Source organism: Stenella coeruleoalba, assembly GCF_951394435.1.
Source record: "Stenella coeruleoalba genome assembly, chromosome: 19".
Classification (NCBI taxonomy): domain Eukaryota; kingdom Metazoa; phylum Chordata; class Mammalia; order Artiodactyla; family Delphinidae; genus Stenella; species Stenella coeruleoalba.
In genome coordinates this window covers 38,832,218-38,856,488 of record NC_137165.1, presented here as the reverse complement: position 1 = coordinate 38,856,488, position 24,271 = coordinate 38,832,218, and the positions used below count along the sequence as shown (strand labels likewise).

General features: G+C 53.0%; 1 protein-coding gene across 4 annotated transcripts; it reads right to left on the bottom strand.

The window, feature by feature from the left end:
* Positions 1 to 14,112: 14,112 nt before the first annotated feature.
* COPZ2 (COPI coat complex subunit zeta 2) lies at positions 14,113 to 23,933 on the bottom strand. 4 transcript variants are annotated; one of them, XM_079905587.1, is made up of 10 exons: positions 23,533 to 23,933; positions 22,729 to 22,803; positions 21,135 to 21,216; positions 20,370 to 20,461; positions 19,884 to 19,939; positions 19,117 to 19,194; positions 17,046 to 17,097; positions 16,406 to 16,444; positions 15,656 to 15,771; positions 14,113 to 14,449 (listed from the first exon to the last, which is right to left on the bottom strand). In XM_079905587.1, exons 1-9 carry the CDS (start codon positions 23,917 to 23,919, stop codon positions 15,718 to 15,720), a joined length of 915 nt encoding a protein of 304 aa, XP_079761713.1. In that variant the 5' UTR covers positions 23,920 to 23,933; the 3' UTR covers positions 14,113 to 14,449; positions 15,656 to 15,717. The 4 variants fall into 4 exon arrangements, with proteins under 4 accessions (XP_079761713.1, XP_079761714.1, XP_079761715.1 ...); XM_079905588.1 differs by lacking the exon at positions 15,656 to 15,771 and having other exon boundaries at positions 23,533 to 23,924; XM_079905589.1 differs by lacking the exons at positions 15,656 to 15,771; positions 16,406 to 16,444 and having other exon boundaries at positions 23,533 to 23,931.
* Positions 23,934 to 24,271: the final 338 nt, after the last annotated feature.

Here is a 24,271-nt window from a genome sequence, read left to right as displayed (position 1 = left end):
AAACACAGTGCTATACACTTTATGCAGATTATCTAATTTATCCCTTCCACAACCCGGTGATCTATGGACAGTTATAATCCCCATTTTACTGATGAGGAAACTGGGGCTCTGAGAAGCTAAGTAATTTGCCCATGGTCATCCAGATAGTGAGCAGAAAAACCAGGATTCAACACAGATGGTCTAATTCCAGAGCCCTGGCTCTTAACCACCAGGCTATGGCCATGAAAAAGGTAATCCTCCCACCCCAAGGCTTTAGATAATAATAATTGTGACACCGATGATAATAAATAAAAAATTTCCAAGGAAAGTGGGGCTTTGATCTGCTCAAACAGCTTTACAATGTTTAATAACTTCACTCTTGCAAAGCTCTTTGGGTGTATAAATTCAATCCTTTTTTGTAAAACAAGATAAAATGAGTAGCAAAGTCATATTTAAATTTGGCCTGGGCTTTAAAGGTCTACTTTCTTCTTTTTATTTTGTTTTTTGGCAAAGGATAGTAAAGAGGAAGCCTCAAACCTCAGAACGATCTGCATTTACAGACCCGTTCCTGTGTTTCTGACTCCCAGGCCTGGCCAGAAATCTGTAATTTTCAGCTTCCACCCGGCATTCCTAGTGGGCTGGGGCTGTGGAGGGTTTGGTGGGGAGGATGGAGAAGGAGTAGGGGTGTGTTTTCTCATAATTCAGGTCAAGTTTGGGGTTCCAATGGGGCACTTGGTTCCTTCTCCAGAAAAGAAGACACAAAATAGGATGCATTGTATGTGTTCAGACTGTGTTCACAGAAGACATCTCAGCAAGGCAGACCCTGTCACAGCCAGCTGATGTCACCAAGAGAGGCGGGGAAGATGGAGGAAAGAAACAATAGGGGAAGAGACAAAGAGAAAGGGAGGGAAGATGGAGCAAAAAGGGAAGATGGCAAATATGGCAGAGGAGGTGAGAGCAAAGAGAACAGTGGAGGAGAGAAAGAAGGATGTGGAGCCATATTCCCTTCTCCCAGCCCTAAGCCACGGGTGAAAGCTCCCCTCCCTCCCTGTAATCCAGCGAGGACATATACCCTCCACCCTCTGGTGCTGTCTCGGGGCCCCGAGGTTGCAAACAGGGGTGACTTGTAAACAGTTTGTGACAATTTCCTCCGGTTCCTCCAGGAGTTGCCCGTTTCCTGGGGCCATTCCTTTCCTTGCAGCCCTCCGGGAGTCCCCTCCCCACAGACCCCAGCCAGGCTCCAGCAGCCCCCCCCTCCTCCATTCCCCCAGCTCTCCAGAGGGGCTCGCGTCTCCCCGATGCGCTCCGGTCTCTGTCTGAGCCATCCATCAAGGGTGGCAGGCTGAGGGAAACATGAAAAAGAGCCTATTTGGCTATTAACATCCCCTCCCGCTTTGTTGTCTCTCTCCTCCCATTCCCCTTCCAGCCCCCCCCACCCCTCCCTTTCCCCTTTTGCGGGAGACAAAACCAGACTGACAAGCTGAAGACTCAAACATTAATCAAACTGCGCTCCGGAACAACCTTTCCCTCGCATTAATAAATACATTTGCGGCCCCTCATTGGACAGTTGGCCTAATTTGTTTCTTTTTTGCGGGGTGGGGGGAGCAGCCGCGCCCGCGCCCCCGGGCTCCCAGCAGCTCAGTGCAAAGCAGATGTTCCGCCGCGGACGCCGAGCAGCGCCGAGCGGCGCGCCCCGGAGGCCGCGGTTGCCATGGCGACGGCCGGGCCGCCTGCTGTCGCCGAGCACGCTGTCTCGCCCGTTCAGTGATTACCTCCATCTCCGCAGAGTTCGCCATACGGCCCGGATTCTAATCAGATCCCCTCCCCCTCCTCCCTGCCTCCTGGCGGAGCCCACCCTCCTCTGCCCAGCCCACTACCCTTCCAACTCCCACATCCTCGAGGCTCATTAAAAACTGCGGGTGCATCCCTAATAGTGCGGAGGAGAGCGGAGTGGGAGAGAGGCGGTGTGCTCCCGTGTTTAGGAACGACTGGCTGCCCTTGGGAAGAGGTTCTGTGCACCTGAGGCCATCTTTGGTGGCAATGGGCTCCCAGGGTCCAGCTCCCAGTACTATTCCCCAGAGACTCTTCCTCCTCCCCCTTCTTGGTTATGTTGAGGCAGGTCACCGAAGACCCCCGAGAGAGAGGTGAAGCAAGCAACCCTAGGCCCCCTCCACCTGGGCAGGACTCTTCCATTCTGATTCTGCAAGTGCTAGAAATCATTTCTTCTGCACAGACTGGAGGGGAGGAGGGTTTCTGGAGAAATCAGAGCATGTGTCCCTGTGTTACGCCTACTGGTTTCTCAGACTAAGAGGAGGAATGGGGAGGCTGCTACTCAAATGAGACAGGCCTGGCCTGAGTTAGGCCCACGTTCCTTCAATCCCCTCCCCATCACATACACAGTGTGCTCCCCACGCTTCCAGTCCTGATCTCTAGGTGGTCTCAGCTACGCTGCCAGCAGGCAGTCTTGCCAGTGGTGCACATGTGCCTTCTCCAGGCTTGGCAGTGAGCGAGGGGTGGTTGTGAGGCCGCAGGGCCTTGGGGTACTTCGAGGTCTCTCTGTTGGGGGAGGAGGGTCCCCTCCCTGAGACTTTGAGGCTGCATGATAAGATCCCAAACATGGCCCCCTTCTCAAACATCCCTGGCTTCAGGACAAACAGGGTAATAACAGAGGCCACAGGCAAAAGAGGACACAGGGGCTGGGGGGAGGCCAGCATGGAAGCAGGGCAAAGCATGTGGGACAGGGTGCAGGTTCCACATTTCAGGCTAAATCACAAGCCCGGAAATCCAGGGTGGTTGGCGGAAAGAATAATTTTGCTTTAAGGGAGGGGACCCCTCAGAGTGATAAGAAGTGTTGAAGTCCTCATCCCAGCCAGGGAAAGCTTGCTTAGACACTCCCACAACATCCAAAATGCCAGCCTCCCCCCACTGTGTTTGCCTGTGAAGTCCTGAGCAATATCAGTGAATGAGAAGAAATGCTACTCTGGGCTGTCTCTCCTGAGTCAGCTAGGATCCTCCTGTTAGAGAGAGCTCTAGATCAATCCTTCATTTTACAGGTGAGAAAACCGAGACCCAGACAGGGACCATCACTGGCCCAAGATCCCACAGCCAGCAGAGTGGAAGCCGGCTTCGATTTCTGCTAGGAGCCCGCTGGTGCCCCTCCCTTTCTTCTCTCAGAGGCAGTAGGCTGGGAAACTGGTTTCCAAGAGGCACAGGCAGAATCCCAAGAATCTCAGGCCTCTCTAAGCCCGACGTCACCCTGTCTTCTGAAGTCCTGTCACCTGAAGGCGCTCCACTGATGTGACAGTACCCGTTGGCCCGCTAGCCCAGGGCCCCTCTGGGGGGGGAGCTTTTGTGGGGCCTCCCTCAGTCGATTGTCTGCAGCTTTGTCATTGTCCGTCTGTCACTCAGAAGTGAACCTCTGGGGGGAGAGGTCAGGCTGGTTGGCGGACAGGGAAAAAGAGGGCTGTCCCTCTCAGAGAGGGGTGGGGAAGATGGGGGACAGGGCAGCTCCTTCAACCTCCTCATCCCCACCCTCTCCAACCCTCAGCTCCCCTAGGGAATTCCAGGCTTTGCTCATTTTAGGACCAGGACAGCAAATGCCCACAGAGACCCTTCTCTTCTTGGGCTTCCCTGGTGGCGCAGTGTTTAGGAAACCTCCTGCCAATTCAGGGGACACGGGTTCGAGCCCTGGTCCGGGAAGATCCCACATGCCGCGGAGCAACTAAGCCGGTGCACCACAACTACTGAGCCTGTGTTCTAGAGCCCAAGAGGCACAACTACTGAAGCCTGCGAGCCATAACTACTGAAGCCCGCGTGCCTAGAGCCCATGCTCCGCAACAAGAGAAGCCACCGCAGTAAGAAGCCCGCGCACCACAATGAAGAGTAGCCCCCGCTCGCTGCAACTAGAGAAAGCCCGCACGCAGCAACGAAGACCCAATGCAGCCAAATATAAAATAAGTAAAATTAAAAAAAAAAATTAAAAAGACCCTTCTCTTCTTGCCATGTGAAATCTTGGGTCCCCATTGGAGATCTACTCCCTTATCCTGCCCTGTCTAGAAGAAGGGGCTGCAAAGGAGTCTTAACTCAAACCTACTCGGAAGGGGGTTCCATTGCGCCCGCAATCCCACACAACCACCTTCTGACCACTCCTGTGTTTGCCTGTGTCCCTGCCCCCATCTGCCTCATCAGATTTCCCAGGCTCCCCCCATCCCCCAACTGTAATCCTGCACAGATCCATCCCCTGAGAGCCCCTGTTTTCAGGCTGCCCTGGCTTCCACTGTACACTGCCCCATCTCCCCAGATTGTGCGGTTTCCAGTCTCCCCTTGCTCCCCCTGCACACGAATCTACCTCCCCAGATTCAACTGTTTTCAGGCTTCTCTCTCTCTGCCCCCCTGTACACGAACTGTCTCCCCAGATCCTGCTGTTTCCAGGTCTCCCCATGTTTCCCAGGGACACAAATTGGCCTCCCTGGGTTTGGCAGTTTCCAGAACCCTCTTGCTCTCTCACTAGGCAGTTCCATTTCCCTAGATTCAACTGTTTTCAGGCTCTCCTCATTTGCCCTGTACACGGATTCCTCTCCCAGGTTCTGCTGTTTCCAGGCTCCCCAATTTCCCTTGTACACGAATCAGTCTCTAGCTTATGTTGATCCCAGCTGCCTAAGGGATTCAGTAGGTTTAAGGAGAGTGGAAGGAAGAAGAGAGTCAGAAAGAGGAGGAGGAGAAAGATTGTCATCAGGGAAGCTCCTTATTTCTCTTGCCACCCAGAGCTCTAAGCAGCTAGAACGCAGCAGACTCTGAGCCTCTGACTCTACAAATAGCTCCCTTGAGTTGATCTGCCCTGGGACACCCCAATTCCCCCCTCCCGGCTGCTGCCCAGGGTCTCAGCTTTAAGTTAAGCATCCTCTGGAGGGCCCCTTCTTGGAGGGGTGCTTGTGCATGCATGCGGCAGGGTAGACAAGAGCCTTCCCAAGCCCTGGGCTCTCTCAGCCCCAGCCTCCTGTCTCTCCCCTGATACTTCCTCCTTGCCTTCCTAGCCCCTCTTTGTCTCTTTCCCAGGAGGTACACCTTAGCTCCTCTCAGTTTATTCAGCTAGAACTTAAAGGAGACTCCAAATGCACCCCCCAGGGTAAAGGGGGTACAAAGCAAGAGACCTACCCTTTTTGTTTCTTTCAGCTTTTCAGGATGGAGTAGGATTAATCTCGGGTCCTAGAAATTCATTCTGTGCCTGGACTAGCATCCTGGCATGCTTCTGCAGCCTTCATAAACACTTGTTTCATCCTTGTTGCATACAAACAGATGCCCTACATCCTAATCCTCCTTGGGGGGAGGGGCGGGGGTGGCACAGTGTTCTGCAAGGCTTTCCAGGACCTTACCTTCTCTGATTCACTTTGGGGGCAATAGTGCCCCCAAAGCTTCTACTGGAATCTGGGGAAGTGTGTGTGATTCTCCATCTCCTTCCTCCACTCACGCACCCACCCACATACCCATTAGCCCGATCCCAGCCATTTTGTCAGTCGTGATGCTCCATCTTGCCGGCTCCAGCAAACATTCTGGGCTGACCCGGGAACAAACAGGAAGGCAGACCTGCTGGGTCCAAGTGCAGTGCTCTAACAGAAGACAGACCTTTCTTCAAAGTGAAGCCTATGGGGTTTCAGACCTCACTGCTTCTGCTCCCAAGACCAGAAAGCAGCTTTAGTTTCCCCACCTGTCAAGTGGGGAGGACACACCTGCTTCCCTCACAGCAGTTGGGAGTGCAAATACAATTACTTATGTGGAGGAAACAGAATTCTTTCACAGAACTTGACAAGTGTGTTATTTACATAAATCCTATTTAAAGAAACCTGTACAAGGAGCTATTCTGCATTTTGTATATAAATTCTCCTTCCTTTGTTCGAAGATAAACGCAGTTGATGACAGTCATTTATTTCATTATTTTAAAAAACACTAGTGGAGGGAACTCCCTGGCGGTCCAGTGGTTAGGACTCAGCGCTCTCACTGCCGAGGGCCCGGGTTCAATCCCTGGTCAGGGAACTAAGATCCCACAAGCTGGGCGGTGTGGCCAAAACAAGCAAACAGAAAACACTATGGAGTTAGAAACTCTACAAACTACCTACAGACAGGTGTCAATACTCACTGAAATGTAGACTTAAAATGTGTGAATTTTAGTGTATGTAAATTATACCTCAATAAATCTGATTGAGAACATGCAAAGAACATGTGAATTGGGGTTTTGAATCAAGAGAGCCCAGGGTCACAGAGAGGTAAGCAGGGTTTCAGGAAACCCCCACTGCTGTCCCAGCTCTGTCACTTGTTCGCTGTGTGACATTGGGTAAGTCATCCTTTGAGCTTCACTTTCCTCAGCTGAAGCTCTTTTGCTTGTTCTCCCGGAACCACCCAACTTCCTTTTCCTACCTCAAAGCATAAACTTTCTTCAGTGCTCGAGTCCCTCACCCCCCTTCCCCAACCTCCAAGCTACCTGGGGAACGGGGTCAAATCTGAAGTGTTGGAAGGGAGGTCTGGTTTTCTTGACACTGTATTCAACAGGGGCCCTGTTTTCTCAGCACAACTGCCCCTAGTTCCTAGGGTCTCTCAGCCCCTCTTCCCAGCCAAGGTCCCCCCACCCCACCGGCACGCACCAGGCTCTGCTCTGTGGTCTAGGGTCCAAGGCTCAGCTAGATGTCATTCCTGCGGGCCTTTCCACGGCCACATCCTGATCCCCGCCCCGCCAGAAAGGAAGGAAGTGGGGCTGGTCTTACGGCGCCATCTTCTGGACAGACCTGTGAGAGTCTATTCTACTTGCAGGCTTTCGGAGAACCCTGAGATATTTTTTGGTTTCCAAAGTTTTTAAAAATCTCATCTGCTTCCCCATAACCAAGTTCTGAATTCTGGACTTTCCCAGCCATTTCTTAGGAGAGACTGTTCCTGGAGCCCCCTAACCTTCCGAACACAGGGCTCGACCCTCCAGAGGGGTAGGGATGATCCCTAAACCATCGAGACCCAGAAGCAGGTGAGGCCAGTCTCTTCCAATCATTCCATCAGAGAACCCATGTCTCCACATATGTTCCCATATGTCCCCAACATACCCACCCCATGAATCCCTGTCAATCACTAAGAAGCTGTTGCCTGGAGGAAGGGACATTGCCCCCATGACGTTCAGAGTTTCCTTCTACCCTCAAGTTTTCCTGAATGAGGGCTCATTGCAGCCACGAGAATAAGATACATATTTTTTTAATCTTTTTTTTGGGGGGGGACAGTTCACATACATGTAATAAGTTCACACTTTTTTGGGGCTGCGTTGCGTCTTCGTTGCTGCGCGCGGGCTTTCTCTAGCGGCGAGTGGGGGCTACTCTTTGCAGTGTGCGGGCTCCTCATTGTGGTGGCTTCTCTTGGTGCAGAGCATGGACTCTAGGCACGTGAGCTTCAGTAGTTGTGACTCACGGGCTCTAGAGCGCAGGCTCAGTAGTTGTGGCGCAGGGGCTTAGTTGCTCCGCGGCTCGTGGGATATTCCAGGACCAGGGACTGAACCCATGTCCCCTGCATTGGCAGGAGGATTCTCAACCACTGCGCCACCAGGGAAGTCCCGATACATGTTTTCAATGCCTTAAAAATCAGGTGTCTCCCTCACGCTGGTCAGAATGGCCATTCCCAAAAAATCTAGAAACAATAAATGCTGGAAACGGTGTGGTGAAAAGGAAACCCTCCTGCACTGTTGGTGGGAATGTAAAGTGATACAACCACTATGGAGAACAGTATGGAGGTTCCTTAAAAAGCTAAAAATAGAACTACCATATGACTCAGCAATCCCACTCCTGGGCATATACCCTGAGAAAACCATAATTCAAAAAGAGACATGTACCACAATGTTCATTGCAGCACTATTTACAATAGCCAGGACATGGAACTAATCTAAATGTCCATCGACAGATGAATGGATAAAGAAGATGTGGCACATATATACAATGGAATATTAGTCAGCCATAAAAAGAAACGAAATTGAGTTATTTGTAGTGAGGTGGATGGACCTAGAGTCTGTCGTACAGAGTGGAGTAAGTCAGAAAGAGAAAAATAAATACTGTATGCTAACACATATGGAATCTAAAAAAAAAAAGTTACTGATGAACCTAGTTGCAGGGCAGGAATAAAGACATAGACATAGAGAATGGACTTGAGGACATGGGGTGGGAGGGGGAAGCTGGGGTGAAGTGAGAGTAGCAACAACATATCTACGCTACCGAGTGTAAAATAGCTAGTGGGAAGCAGCAGCATAGCACAGGGAGATCAGCTCGGTGCTTTGCGATGACCTAGAGGGGTGGGATCGGGAGGATGGGAGGGAGGCTCAAGAGGGAGGGGATATGGGGACATATGTATGCATATGGCTGATTCACTTTGGTGTACAACAGAAACTAACACAGTATTGTGAAGCAATTATACTCCAATAAAGATCTTTAAAAAAAATTTTTTTAAAGGGTAAATTCCACAGTGTGTGAATTATATCTCAACAAAGCTATTATTAAAAAAAAAATCAGGTGTCTGGATAAAGACAAACTGTGCATCTGGTCAAAAGGAATCAGATCTCTCTTGCCATTTCTTTTTCTTTCATTTATTTGTGTGTGTGTGTGTGTGTGTGTGTGTGTGTGTGTGTGTGTGTGTATTTGTAGAGTGGGTGTAGGTGAGGGTGGTAAGAGGGAGCTAAATATATAAGCTATAAAGTGGATTTATTACTTTAAAAATTTTTTATTGAGGTATAGTTGATGTACACTATTATAGAAGTTTCAGGTGTACAACATAGTGATTCACAATTTTTAAAGATTATACTTCATTTACAGTTATTATAAAATATTGGCTATATTCCCTGTGCTACACAGTATACCCTTGTGGCTTATTTATTTTATACATAGTAGTTTGTACCTCTTAATCACCTACTCCTAATTTACCCCTCTCCCTTTCCCTCTCCCTACTGGAAACCACTGGTTTATCACTTTTTAACATACTTTTCAGAACATAAATGTCAAATCATTGTCCCTAACAAAGTGGTCCTTTTGGAAGCCCTGTTGTGGAATGATTCCCTGCAATTATCTGAATTAATTCAAAAGCACTAACTCTTCAAACTCTGAGTAGACTTGATTTTTGCCAGCTGTTTGGTGACAAGATGCACAATCAAGCTGGATGGCACTGTTTAGATAAAGAATGGGAAGTGACTATAATGAAAATGACTGCCTTGGGACTTCCCTGGTGGTCCAGTTGTTAAGACTCCGGGCTTCCAATGCAGGGGGCGCAGGTTCGATCCCGGGTCGGGTCGGGAACTAAGATCCCACATGTGGCACGGCCAATAAAATAAAAATTAAAAAAAGAAAATGACTACCTTCTGTAGGTCTTGCGCTGACCCTAGATTGTTATTTCCCCCTTCAGTAGACATTCCACGTTGCCGGCAGAGTTCCTTGCTGAAAACACAGAGTTGATATCCCTTAACTGCTAGAAAATCTTTAATGGCTCCCTATCACCTTCAGAATACAAATCAGGCTCCGTGGCTGGGGCAAAGAGGAGTGGGCACTGGAGTCAGACCAGCCTGGGATTCAATCTCACCTGTGCCCTGAGGCAGATTATTCAAATTCCTCGGCTCTCAGTTGTAAAAATAGGTCTGACAGCATCTACGTGGTTAGGTTGTTTTGAAGACAATAGTATTTCTTTTTTTTTTTTTTTTGACAATAGTATTTCTAAGGAGCACAGACTAGTCAACTCAGAAAACTGCAGTGATTTGTGACCGTGACATTCAACACTGGCCTTGATCCGGTCACAACCTGTTTAGGGAGAAGCTTCAAGCTTCAACATACCCGGACCTCCCCACAGAGACACACATCCTCCATTCCAGCTACATGTACCTACCTGCAATTCCTTAGACAGGGATTCTCTGCCTCTTTGCTTTGCTTACACACTTTCTCCCTTTGTGGTGTCTTTCCCCCCAACTTCTTTCTGTGAAATAACTATGTGTAACACCATCTCCTTTGTCAACATTTTTAATTTCTTTGTTCCCAGTCAAGTTGTGATCTCCTTAGGTCAGGAACCATGTCTTCCAGTTCATCTTAGAAGCTCCCACCAACCCCCATTAAGGTGTCTGGTGGGGGGACTTCCCTGGTGGCGCAGTGGATAAGACTCCACACTCCCAATGCAGGGGGCCCAGGTTCCATCCCTGGTCAGGGAACTAGATGCCACATGCATGCTGCAACTAAGGAGTTCACATGCCACAACTAAGGAGCTCGCATGCCACAACTAAGGAGCCTGCGAGCTGCAACTAAGATCCGGCACAACCAAATTAATGAAGTAATTAATATATTTTTTAAAAGGTCTTTGGCTCAGAACAGCCAGTTAATAAATGTCTATTGAAATTATCTATTCCAAAAGAAACTTAATTTCGCTTCTACTATTGTTACTTTTATCAATACTGCTTTTCTTACCAAAGAGTCTGTTTTGAGGGATGGTACTCGTCTGTATATACAATATAAAGTCCACACGTGCTCACAATCACTCTGATTTCTGTGGATCCTCATCTCAGGTATTTTCCAGTTTTAGTTGATAAGAGATGAAGAAGAGATTAGCAGACAGATGAGGACCACACAAATGCTGACGATAGAGTCAAACCTGGCAGCCATTTGATTAATTTACTTTTTTCGTTAAGAATGACTTACCTACAGGAAAGAACACAGAGCGCAAACTCTGAATTTTTAACACCACTCAGATAAAGGACACCGTTGGATTTTTTTTTTTTTTTTGCGGTACGCGGGCCTCTCACTGTTGTGGCCTCTCCCGTTGCGGAGCACAGGCGCCGGACGCGCAGGCTCAGTGGCCATGGCTCACGGGCCCAGCCGCTCCGCGGCACGTGGGATCCTCCCCGACCGGGACACGAACCCGCGTCCCCTGCATCGGCAGGCGGACTCCCAACCACTGCGCCACCAGGGAAGCCCCACCATTGGATTTTTAAAGGTATTTCTACCTTGAAATATCTCTCATCCCTTCTCTCCTTTCAACCCTCCACCCCCACCCCACTGCCACCTCTGGGCCCAATCACTTACTAATCAGTCTCCCTTTCTTTCCCTAGTGCCAGGCTCCTGGCAAACACTCAAATATTTGAGTGAATGAATGAACGAGTGAACGAACAAACGGAATGCACGAATATTGTTAAATGAATGAGACCCAGTTTGGAGGGAAAGGGAGGTCCATAGGGTTGTGTCCAAACTGCTTTGGGTAAATTATTCAATTTTGCCTACATCAGGTTCCGGGGTTAAAGGGTATCTACAGGGAATTAGGGGTAGGATTTTTTTTCTCTGTAGAGTTTAAAGGGAGATTGTGAGCACGGAAAGATTGAGCCTTAGGCCGGTCTCCAGCTCATCCACCTACCCACTCCCCGGGGCTGTTTGGTCCCACCTTAGCCAAACTGAACCGCGAAGCGGACACCGTCTCGGCCGCTGTCCAGTCAGAGCGGAGCCATCCATCACTGTCTGGATGCAGACCAATCCGACCAGCTCTGCCTTCCTGCCAGCCAATGGCCGGAAAGCAGGGGGCGAGAGGAGCCAGAGAAGGGGCCACCGGCTGAGAACGGTATAAAGGGGGTCCGAGGGCCTGGTGGTACTACCTCTGTGTCCCTATCCTGGTCTAGGTGTGTCTATCGTCCCCCCTGCACCCGAGCCCCGGGCCAGTGCTAAAGTGTGCGTGCGCCCTCTGGCTGGGCCCGGACCCCTGAGGTCTCGGTTTCTGACGTGTCCCGGTCCCAATTCGGCAGGAGGAAAGGCGGCGCCCTGAAGCCCCTTCTCCACAGATACTCGAGACCCGCCGGGTCGCCCACAAGGGCAGAAAGGCGGGGAGGAGCCCCAGGGTTGAGAGCAGACGGGAAGGCAGGCCCCGGGGCCGCTCCCGCCAGGAACGGCCGACTGCCCTTCCCAAAACCTGGGCCTGGGCAGACGGCGCCCCTGCCCAACGTGCTGCGCGTCCCAGGGGTTGGGGGCGCCGGGGCCAGCGGGCAGAGCTCGAGGCAGACGACCAGACTCGCCGTCCTGGCGGCTCCGCGAGGCTGCAGGCGCCGAGAGGGGGCTGGGGATGCAGCGGGCCCTCCGCCTCAGCCCGGGAGAGCCGGGCCTGCAAATTTGGCGTCGGTAGGAAGAGGCCGCGACCCCACCCTGCCGGCGCTCCCCGGAGACCCGCGCGGTTCCGCGCAGCCCTCTCCCCTACGCGGGCTTGGGTCGGCTGCTTCGCTGCAGCCCCCCTCCCCAGAGTCCTTTGGCCACAAAGAGCGAGGACACCTCTCTGGTGGCCTCCCCGCATTGCCATGGCCCCTCGGCTCATTCTTCCTAACCCCGTACTGTCCCTGTGTGGGCGAGGGGTTCGGACGGCCCTTGGGTAGGGAGCGCGGGAAAGCCACCTCGCTCCAGCAGTGCCCGCTCCTGAGTCTGGCTCTGCGGAAACTGTTGTAAATACTTTAACCTTTCAGAGCCTCGGTGTGCCTCTCGGTAAAATGGGGAAGCACCGCATAGTCCACAGCATTCGGTGAGCCAGTTTGTGTGGCGGCCGGGCCTTCCCATTCCAGTCCCTGCACCACTGGACTTGCAGCACCCGAGAGGGCGCGACCGGGTTGCTAGGAAGCGAATTTGCCCCTCCGGTTCTTGCGGTCGTTAAGAGGCGGTGGATGGAGCCGGGCACCGGATAAGGCCGAACATTCGCCAAAGTATTTCTGGAAAATTTCTCATTTCCCGTCGCCACAATGGCCCCCGAACTCGACAGCATTTAATTGCATACTCTTTTTTTCCCTTTCGGAGTTGCATTATTTGGTGGAATGGTTGTGTACAGAGTGTTTATAATCTGTTTACATAACTGTATATTTATCATTTTCTCTAATTGCAAAAGTAGTCATACCCATTATAAATATCCAGTTCTGGAGAATTTTATAATGTAGGACGTGATAACCCGCAGGGACTGTCTCTACTAACACCCAGGTTTCGCCACTTTCTTTCAGCAGCGTCACACTGAAATTCGTGAGCCACAGCTGGAGCAGAGCTCGCAGGGCGTATCCAGCCCGCTGGTTGCTAGAGCAACGCCCTGCCTCCGAGTTTGGAGGCCAGCGATTAACTCGCGGGAGCAGGGTTCGGTCCCCTCCCTGGGGGCGAAGTTAGTAGGGGGAGCGGGACCCGGAGGGAGCGCGTTTCCCACCTATCCCTCCAGGTGGCGCTATAGGATCGTGGATAAGGTCCTGGGAAGGGGCTCCCCGCGGCGGGGGGCGCCGAGGGGCGGAGCCAGGGCGGGGCGTAGACTCGCGTTGCCTTTACCTAGGGATTGGAGGGAAACGAGCTGTCCCAGGCGGAAATGTTAGACACTCTCGGGGACTTCTGTACGTGACGCAGAAAGTGTATATGTCAGAGAAAGAAAGGGAGAAAGGGGCGGTTCTAGAACGGGGAGAGAAAAGGGGAGTCGTGTCCCCCGAAAGTCACTCCATCCTTTCCATTTGCCTATAGAATGCCCCTCCGCCCGTCTCCCCCTTTGGACCTGCAATTCTTCACACACTCGAGCGCACTGGGTGCTCTGGACACAAATACAAGGCGGGAGCTGGCCGGTGCTTCCTCACCCCTAGTATCTGGGCCTAGCCATGGCAAGCTTGCAGGGCTCTAGTGCCCAGGGTATATGCCAGCAGAGGAATTCCGCGGCAATCTCCCAGGCAAGCCAAGAAAAACAGGCGTGCTGTTCCTCAGTTTGTCCAGAGGAAACCTTACGCCCTTCCCTCCTGGAGGCTGAGAATGGAAAAAGCGAGATGAAGAATCCCGGCGGGGCCACCATGTGTGTACCATCTTTTGCTCTCCTTTCCCCCGCATATGCACCATTCCTCCCATTATGACTCTTTTACCCTGTCACACAATCATACCCAGCCCTCCACACCACATATAGGGCCCCAGTATCAGTGTCGCACCCCGTCACTGTGTTAAATTGTCTCCTCTCCCTTGACCCACCCCTCTCCCCAGTCACACAACCACAAGGATACACCCTGGAACTGGGCATCCAGGAGATGAGCCCCCCACAGTGCAGAAGCCCTTATCAGACCCCCCCCCCCCCCACACACACACTTCCCAGGTCAAGAGAGAAAGAGACCATTGGCAGGAGACAAAAGCAGGTTTATTTGGGCTCTGGGGCCAGGGATGCCTAAGGTCTGAGTTAAGGCAGCTCAGCTGGTTCTGAAGGCCCAAAGAGCAGGCCAGGACAGTGAGAAGGGGTGACTCAGTGTTGAAACCAAACCTCTGCATCTCAGAGTCCCTGGCCGGAGACCTCGGGAGTCAGTTCTGGGAAGGCCTGGGGATATAGAGGGGTCTCTGGTGTCCCCTGGGGTCTTTGTGCTTTTGCCAGGGTTGGGGGAATGGTCTGGGGGCAGGGAGCCTTGAATGCACAGCCTTCATTTCAGTAACGACCATTTAATTTGTTCCTTGGCAGACTGAAGAACCTGGGTGGGGTGGGGGTGTGCAAGGTTGAGAGAATTACTGGGGAGGAATGACAAGTACATTAACACTGCAGTGAGACGGGGGAGGGGGCGGTCTATAGCCTCTCTGTACGCGTCCCTATAATCCCCGGTCACTAGGTGGCAGCAGCTCATCTCTGCCTGCCGTAAGTGGGGCCGGGCCGTCAAGATGGGAAGAGCAGCCGTAACTGGCTGCAGCCAACAACCAGCCCAGGCCAGAGCCTGCCCAGCTCTCCGCTCCTGCATCTGCAGCCCTGGGTGTGGCAGCAGCCCTGACTTCCCACACCATGCCATTCAAGCTCCCGCCCACAGTGCCACGTCCAGGCAGAGACGGGCCCAGGCCTGACACTTCCTGTGCCCAGACACCTCAGCAAACCCCTAGCTCTGGCTTTGGCTGGCAGTAGGTCCTCAACACCCCACCCCAACCCGCTGCTGATGTGGCACAGCTGGCAAAGGGCTCCTGGGCAGACTCTGCTGAGGGTCACCTGCACCCAGATGTGTTCACTCTAACATCCTGCTGAGGAAACCGCCTCAGCCCCATGTTTACACAGATCCATACGACTGTGCACACACCATGCCAACATGGTGGGGACCCCAGGTATGTCCCTCACGTTGTCCCTCCAGCCATCAAGCCTCATTCCCTTTCGAAGAAGGTCAATCCCACACTGTATGTCCCTTCCTCCTGCCCACTCCCCCTCCTTTCTCAGGGACAGCCTGGCCCTGGAGTTCTCCTGCTTCTCTCGGCAAAAATCTTTCTCCTCATTTCATCTCCCATTCACTACCTGCAACTTCCTCAGTTTTTTTTACTCAAGAATTCCATTAAAAGTGCTGTGCCTTCATTCTTTTCCCCTTTGGAAAACAGGATCTAGGCCAAGAGCTCTCCATGCATTAGCTCATCTAATTCTCTATGATAACTCTATGAGGAGTGTCCTGTGATTATGTGAGGCCCAGAGAAGTTGAGTAACTTGCCCTAGGCCACCCAGCTTGTAGGTGATAAGGCACAACATACATCCTGGGATGACTCACACCAGCACTTCTGTTCTTATCTGCTCTGCTCCTTAACCTCTTTAGCCCTGAAAATTGCCATGCGGCTGCATTCATCTCAGCAGGGTAGGAGGAGGCATTGGGAACTGGGAAGAGGGAGAGGCAGTGTGAGTACGAAGGGCAGTCACAGGAAAGTGGGCACCACACCTGGGGCCCCACGTGGGATGGTACAGGCCCATCTGAGCTTGGGCCATTACAGCAGGAGGTAGTTAGTGGCAGGGCAGGAAACTCCATAAAAGCAGAATTAGTCCGGGCAGACAGACCTGTGGGCAGACAGAATGGAGGTCAAGCTTGACAAGCAGGAAGTTTGCACAGCTGGGAAACCAGTCAAGCCACAGATCCAGAAACCTCACCCCTGCCCCACATGCACTTCCAGATAGGACAGGGGTAGACTCTTCCATAGTCAGGTCACTCGGGGACATGGTGGCAAGTGGTGAGAATTAGATCCCATCATGGACTTAAGGGTCCCTTAACAATCTCAGCGTGGACCCTAAACAGCAGGGGTGAGGGTTTGGAGGAAAACTCTATTTGGTATCCTTTCTAGGTTGGGGGAAGCATCAGAGGCCTAAGCCCCCAGATTGCTTTGGGGAACAAGTGACCCAGCCATCTCCAGGGTGGGCAGGTCATCCTGGGTTTTGATCCAACTATACCAAGCCAGGAAGGAGATAAGGTGAACTGCTAGGAAGGTGTCCATCATTTATTAATACCCAGCTCCACGTCACCTAGGGGACCCTGGAAGCCTCCACTGACTGTCTCCAAGAGATGGCCTGACACTGTCATCCCTTCCCTCCTGCACCCCTGACTTCTCAGCCTTGATAGCCCCACTGGGTCCCCCTGGGATGCTCTGCTCTCCTCCCACCAACCCTTTTCTGGCCAAGGCAGATGGAGGGGGCCTACCTGGGCCACACTGTGCTCAGTTAAGCCGCTGTCATCCGCCTGCACGGAAGCAGAGTCAGGGTGGTCAGGCCAGGGCGAGGGTGTTGGGTGAAGAAAGAGAGGCGAGGGAAAGGGGCTTGGGGGTAGTGGCGGCGAACAGATGCAGTGATCAGGGGATCCAGAGCTGCACATGTATACCACTTAGTGGAAGTCCTAGAGCTTCTTGTTTGGCACAAGGTGGGTGAGAGAGTGAGGGGGAATAAAGATGAGAGGAAAGGTTTCATCCAGACATGAGAAGCCAAACTGGGCAGGGAGGTTCTATCTATACACCCCCAAGGCCAACCTCAAGGCCAAGGCAGCCATCAGGTGTCTCTGTGAGGATTTATTTATTTCCCCAGTCTACTTCCCACTAGGGAGGATGGTGAGGTGTTTGTGATTCTGCAGGGGGAGAGGACAGAGATATCTTTTACTAATTGACACTCCTCTAAACTGCTGCTCCCCCAACAAGTGCATCACCCCAGTGGTTGCTTCTGCTAGAGGAGCTTGGGTTCCCGCCACCAGGGTTCTGGCAGCCCAGATACAGGGAGGACAGGAGGTGGAGAGGATGGGAAGGGCAGCCTGGAGGAGATGGGAGTGAGGGGGGATGCAGGATGACTCTTACCCTAAAATTCACTTTCTGGATCACTTGCTGGGGGTCACTCTCCAGAATCACACTACAAGATGACAGAAAAACCGAGAGGAAAATCAGCCACATGCTTCCCTCTGCCTCCGCTCCCTGCTAAGCCCTTCCCTTCCCTGCCGTATGCTACATTCCCCCTCCAAGGTACCTTCCTGCTGATACTCAAGCCAGAACTCTCCCTCACCACGGAGCACCCTCAGCTCTGATTCTCCCACACTTCATCATCACTGGGCAAACACTTAGAGATCAGGTGAGGGCAGTCCAGTCTAGAACAATCCGGTTGTCAAGAGCAGGGACTCAAAAACTGAGACCTCTAGAAAGTTCACTTCACCTCTGAGTCTAGGGATGGATTCAGATGCAGGGAAGGAAGAGAGGCCCCCCCCGCGGGGTCCCTATCTCGTTTCACTATTATTTTATGCCACAGGGTCATGCCATACACGAAAGAAGTGGAACTCCAAAAAATCAGAATCTACAGACCCAGTTATGGAGGCTTTCCTCGGCTAGTTGACGCTCTTTCCTGATGCCCTGGGGGCGTTCTGAAGCCACGTGTGGGTGTGTGCAGGGGTGAGAGCCAGTCACTGTGGGAAGGTTAGGGCCCACGGGGACTGAGTGACTCCTCCTTTTCACCCAGTGAGTCTCCTCCAGGGCAGAAGGAAGTGAACGAACATTTCTTGAGAGCCTCTCCCAGGCCCATCACAGGGGCACTTGCAGCCCCAGATCTCTCACCAGGGGTCCTTTGGACAGAGCAACCTAGGCCAAGGCTCCAGTTCAGGTGTTGACTCCACTGACACTTCCCTGATTTTCATTGGAGGGAAACTGTGAGCCCCTCAGGGGGCAGAAACTGGGCCTTCTAGGGGCACAGACCGGAAGCTGATAAAGCTTACACCCTCCCTTGTGAAGGTCCTTCCAAGGCCCTGCACCTCATTTTGTATTTGTAATTGTGTGTGTGTGTGTGTGCGCTTTGCTTTCCTTAAGGACAGTCTACCAAGTTGTATACACAAATTGTATATTCCACAAAACCTGGTTTTATTCCCCTCAGTCTTGGGTCCTAGCAATTAGCACAAGGCCTTGCAGCAGCAGCAGACAGTCAAGAGCTATAGAGGAAAGGAGGGAGGGAGGAAGGAGGGAGGAAGGAGGGAGGAAGCCCACAGTACCCATTCCCAGAGTACCTCCCAGAGCCCCTGTCCCCCAGCAGGGTGGTACAGTGCTGTGGAAAGAGCACAATCTCTGGAAACATGCACATGTTTTAGATCTTGGCCCTGCCCCTCCCTAGCCATGTGATCTTGGGGACTTGAATCTCTGAGCCTCTGTTTCCTCATCTATTAAATGGATGGAATGACAGAGGCCCGTGGATGTCTTTCAGGTGATCTGTTCCCATTACCCTTTGCCCCAGAGCCAGACCTTCTTTTTTTCCCTGAATATTGCACCACCCCCATGGAAATTCACTAACCAACCCTTCTCCTAAGAGTTCCCACCATCCTAAGACTATAATCTTATGCCAATAGTAGGAAACATTTATTGAAGGAAAACCATGAGCTTCACTTGCGTCACCTTATTTAATCCCACACCCTTTGAGGCAGTTCCCTTACTGTCTCCATTTGAAAGATGGAGAAAGTAAGGAAAGTAAGTAACTGGCCCAGGTCACGCGTCTAGCTGGTGTTGGAATGAACCTCTAAGAGCAGGAGGTGTGGCAGCAGCAGGGCTCCGCCTGAAGGAAGTCTTCCCAGGAAGGGGCAAGTATCTGAGCTGCCTGCTTCTCCTGGGCACTGGAAATCAAATCGTCGCCCCAAACCCTGCCTAGTCAACAGTCAGCCATAGTTGGACACCAGATTACTTTCTTGTGTGCTTCTCTTTGGCTAACATTGAAGTCAACCTCCATCCTCATGAGTGGGGTAGGGGGGATGGGACACTGGGAATATGCTGGGGGAAGGGAGGGAGAAGTTGGCCAGAGAGCCAACAGTGTGCTGGGTGCAACCTAGAGCTGATGACTTTCAAGGGCACCTCCCGCTGTGAGTGTCCCTGACCAGCCCCTCTTCCCTCCCCTCCTCCTCACCCGCCATCCACAATCTCGTCCAGCACCAGAAAGGCTCCGTCCATGTTCTCCAGCAACCAGCGCTTCTCCACGTTCTTCCTGAAGGCAGACACAGCTCTGGAACCTCCCCATGGCCAGGAGAAGCCGGGTCCCTGTCTAGGTGAGGCGGACCCGCTCTCTCCAAAGATTGCCTTATTTCCCACCGCCAATCCCCCGCACAAGCACAGGGAAGGAGAATGTCAAGGGCAGTGAGGGCAGCACCTGGGCAAGGGATCCCTGCCCAGAGCACGGGTCTGCTTCCTTAAGCTCCCCTTGCCCACCGTCCTCACACTTTGAGCAGGGACCCTGTGCCTACCCTTAAGCATTTCACAGCACTTCAGGCGCTATAGCCTTACTGTAGTTAATTGTGTCGACTGTGAACATTTATCTTTGGGTTATCTGCGTTTGGTTTACCCAGGCTGCGTTCACTGGGGTAGATACCAGATCACTGAATGGGGTGGAGGGAAAATCACCCTGAGCTTCAAGTCAAAAGACCTGAGTTTGAATCTCTGCTCTGATATAAATAGCTTGTAACCTCAGGCAAATCATTTAGTTTCTCTAGACCTCATTTTCTGGTCATACCATTGCTTGATCAGGTAAAGGGCAGGGTCCTTGCAGAAGGATGCTCTGGCTCCAGCCTTAGTCTTGTGGGGACTTCAGGAGAAAAGAGCAGGGAGGAAGGGTCCCGCCTCTGTGATGTACCAAGGTCTGGGGGATGGGAGCCTTGGAGGATAGAGGGCCTCACTCACCTTAACACATGGTTCAGGGACTCAAACAGGCAGGTAAGAACAGACATGAGCATCAGCTGGGGGTGGGCAGATAATGGGAGGAGAAAAACGAGAGAGCTTGAGGTTAAGAAGGCTAAAAGGAAATCTCAGAGCCTGACTGTGTGGGCAGCTGTCCCTCTTCAGAGAGGACATGGCTGGAGCCTGACTGCAGTTTGACCTGAGAGGGCCCCTCCCCTCCCCATGTTTGGGTTGGAAGCACTGGAGTGCCTGCTGTGGGACACTGAGTACATCCTTCTCCAGTGATGTTTAAGACACAGAGGCCTCTGAGGACTCCATTTCTGGTACCCAAGGAATCTAAGGAACATCACGGATATGCACTGTTCCAGAAAGAACCATTCTGGCTGCTCCCAGTTCCCCAGAGTCTAGAAGGAGGGGTACCAATGGTGAGCCTCCCAGCTTCTACCCCAGAATCCAAGCCTCCTTGTCACTCCAACCTCCTGAATTCACCTCGTTCTCATAGGATGAGCCCACCACATACAGGAAGAGGTCAATGCTGCTCTTGTAGACGATGGTCATGCCCCCGAAAAATGCAATCTCACCTAGAAGAGCGGGGGGGGTCTCAGTTCTGGTCACCTCTGCCTGGCCCCTCCTCCCCGTCTGCAGCTCTGTGCCTCTTGCCCTATTTCCTTCTTCCCCTTCCAGAGAACCCTTGCAAAGGAAGTTCCCTGGCGGTCCAGTGGTTAGGACCCCGCACTTTCACTGCCAAGGGCCCGGGTTCAATCCCTGGTCAGGGAATTAAGATCCCACAAGCTGAGAGGCCAAACAAACAAAGAACGCTTGCAAAGACTAGCACCCTTGAAAAGACACGCACTAGGGACACTACTATTAGGCTACTCTGTGTCCCTCCCCCCACCCTCTACTCCATTCCCAGCACTTGACTGCCTCATTCTAAGAAGTCAACAAACCTGGGTCAAGGCTGACCTTTTGCCCACCATACGCAATGCCTAAGGCTAGTGCCCCAGGCTAGTGCGGGCCCCTTCCACTGAGAGAAGTCCAGGCATGCCGTAGGCAGGAAGACGGGGGTTGAGAGGGAGGGGAGTGAAGGCTCACAGGAAGAAGAGAGAAGAGAACAGCTGGGAAGGAGAGGAAAAAGCACCTCTGAAGAAAAGGGAATGGCCTGTGGGTGTGTGAGGCCGACGGGGACAGATGTGTCCAGATGAAGACAACGGTGTGCATCTGAAAGTTCTGCACGAGCAAGAGGCGGACACTTACTATCAGTCCGGCTGGTCTTGTTGAAGACATTTTTCTCGAAGGCCATCTGCTCCTTCATGGAGGGGAATGTGTCGTCGTAATACTAGGTGAAAGGGAAGGAGAAAAGGTGACAGCTGTTCCACAGAGCTTCCTCCCTGGATGGGTGGCAGGGAATGGTGGGTGCTGGCCAAGCAGGACCCTGCTGCCGTGCCCCATCTTCTCTTGACCGCCCTCTAGGCCTGTCTGCTCGCTGTTTCCCCATAAACACAAATTCTGAGCAAATAGAGGAATTTTGAGGCCTTCTCGTGGAGTCCTGTCCTGATTTCTTGAAGGCCTTTGTACATTCCGCAGATGTGCAGTGTGCGAAAGACTGCGGTGGTCGCTAGGCCACACTGTTTCTACACTAACCTGAGTCTACAGGAAAGAAGGCAGAGCCAGGGACCCTTTAACACAATAATATCACAACAGCTACTTTATTATCCACATTATATGGATGTGGAAACTGAGGCGTGAAGTCAGGTAACTTCCCTGACATCTCACAGTTGTAAGGGACAGAGCTGGGATTGAACACCAACGATGGTCTGACTTCAGACAGGGTTATGGTGAAGATGAAATATCTAAGGGAAAGTTCCTGGCACACACTGCCTAATTAAGTCAATGCTGTTTTGTTTGGGTTTGATGAGACTCTCTCTCTGACTCAGTTCCTGCATCTGAACATGGATGTGATCTGCTGGGAGGAGGCCCTGGAACTTCTGGTTGCCGAGACACCTCTGACCAGCTGCAGCAAGAGATGTCAGCTCAGCTTTCAATTTTCTGAATGTGGATTTTGCCACTTAGTACCCCATCTGCAGGCAAATTAGCAGTCTCCCTGCTGGCCACTGCTGTGGTGAACAAGCTCATTTCAATGTCATGAAGTCAAAAAGTTTCAACCCATACAAACGAAAAATCTACAATGCATTTTGTAGCTAGTTTAGGTGCCATAGTCCTACTACAGTTAACTGTGTTGATGGGAGACATTTATTTTTGGATTATTCTAGTTTGGTTTATCCTGGCCATGTTCACTAGCACAGATACCAGACAGTTGAATAGTTGGTGCAGTGAAAACCACCCTCCTGAACTTCAGGTCAAAATACCTGAGTTTGGATCTGTGTTCGGATATTACTACCTGTGACCACAGGCAACCCTTTTAGCTTCTCTAGACTGCATTTTCCTCATTTGTGAAATGAAAGAATTGGATTATATAGTCTCTAAAATCTTGTCTGGTTCTAAATCCTTAGTGTTTACCAAGCTGTGGAAGAAAAGTGGAGGTTACTTGTTCAGAATCTGGGGACTAGGACTCCGGGGTCCCAGGCCAGTGGAAAAGATGGTGAGAAGACATTTTAGGGAACATTTTAGAAACAGAGGAGACAGCCCCACCCCCTTTCAGGGGCCAGCAGTCTGACAAGGTAGGAGGATGGACAGAATGGCCTTTGGAGGAGTCTCAGCTGAGGTGCTCTGAGTTGCAGAGCCCACAGTGGGGTCCCTCCTGCCAGGAGAGGCAGCTTGGTGGGGACTTCTGTTATTGGGCCTGTGGCACAGTGTCTTCAGGGGCCCTCCGGTGAAGGTGGGAGGTTACCTTGGCCAGCAGGCGGTGTCCGTCATTATCTAGGATGAAGACAGCCTTGATGGTGTAGAGGGAAGGTTCCTGCAACTGACACGGGGCGGGGTGGGGGGGGGGAGAGCTCCGTTGGCCCCTAATTCAGGGTAGACCTCCTGTCATTGGCTCTACGGGACCTTCTGGTCCCAAGAGTCAATCCTCAGGCTCCAGCGACCCCAACCCCAAAGGTCCACAGCTGGTTCCGGCCCAACTCTGTGCCACATGGGCCACTCGGGTGCCCGCTCCCCTCCCAGGCAGATGGTCCACTGCAGGCCCCGGGTGGGCGCTGTGCCCACTGGGTGCGGAAGGTCCGTCCGGGCCCAAGTTCTGTCATGCACTGACTGCTCCAGAGCCCGAGTCGGAGTGTATCACAGAACCTGGGCCGGGGGGACAGCGGCGCCGAGCCTCCTCCTCCAGCGGCCAGCGGCCAGCGGCCGAGGCTGGACCCGCGCTCTCCGCGCGCCCCCAGCCCCCGGCCCGTCGGACTCCAGAAGCACGCACGTCAGCCCGAGGCCCGGGGCGGCCCCGCGGCTCGCTAACCCTCCGGGAGAATCGCAATCCAGCCCCGCCGAGCCGTGCCCCCGCCCGCGCCGACTGCTCCAGAACTTCGTCCAAGCGGACGCGAGACCGGCCTCCTCCCGAGTCCGCGCGGAGGAACTTTTCTGCCTGCGCGGGCGCCGCTCCTCCCCGGCCGGTCCGGGCGGCACCAAGTTCCCCAGCGCCCAGCGGGCGACTTGTGAGCTGGCGCCGCCCGCTCGGCCCCCGGTGCCGCCCGCTCCGTACCCGCAGCCCCGCGGGCTCCCGGCCTCGGGCGGGCGGCGCCGGGCCCCCGGCCGGGGCGGCCGCGGCCCCCTCCCCCGGGTGCGGACGTGGCCAGGCCTCCGGCCGCTGCATTCCGCTCGCCGCCTCGCGCTGACAGCGCCGCCCCACCCCGCCCCGCGCCCCCCGGGGCCGCCGCCTGCTCCTCCCCGGCAGCCGCCGGCCTCGCGTCCGCCCTCTCTGCCCGTCTGCGCGTGTCCTTCCTTTCCCCGCGGCCCTTCCCTCCTCGTCCTCCCTCGTCTCCTCTCCGTTCCCGCTCTCTCCGCCTTGCGCCCACACCCCAGCGCTCCTTCCCCCACCTCTCCTTCCCCTCGCCCTCCTCGTCTCCTCAAAGCCCACAGCTCCCCGCATCCTCCGTTTGTCCCAGGACCGGCCTCTCTTTCCCCTCCTGCCTTCTCTCTGACTTGTGGGTTTGGTTTGCACCGACGTCCGCAGGCTGTCCTGAGGCCAGCAGAAAACACAGGCAAAGTCCAGTTTGTCTTTTGACTCCTGGTAGGTACCGTTGGGACAAATATATCAGGTCATCCTTTGGGTCTCAGAGACAGGTTCTAGCAGTGGGAGCAGATGAGGGCAGCTCTTAGAGAGACCCCTCTGCATAGAAGAGTTTCTCCCACTCCTCTCACGCGACTTGGGTTAGGGAGCCATGGCGCCCGGACGCCGTGGCAGAAGTCTCCCAAGACACAGACACGACACAATCTGAAAC

Coding starts and splice junctions, on each gene's coding strand:
- COPZ2 (XM_079905587.1), bottom strand. CDS start 23,919: ATGCGGGGAGCTGTGGGCTTTGAGGAGACGAGGAGGGCGAGGGGAAGG. Junction 20,462..21,134: donor CAAGACCAGCCGGACTGATA/GTAAGTGTCCGC, acceptor CCGCTCTTCTAG/GTGAGATTGCATTTTTCGGG. Junction 15,772..16,405: donor CTGAGCACAGTGTGGCCCAG/GTAGGCCCCCTC, acceptor GTCTGCCCACAG/GTCTGTCTGCCCGGACTAAT.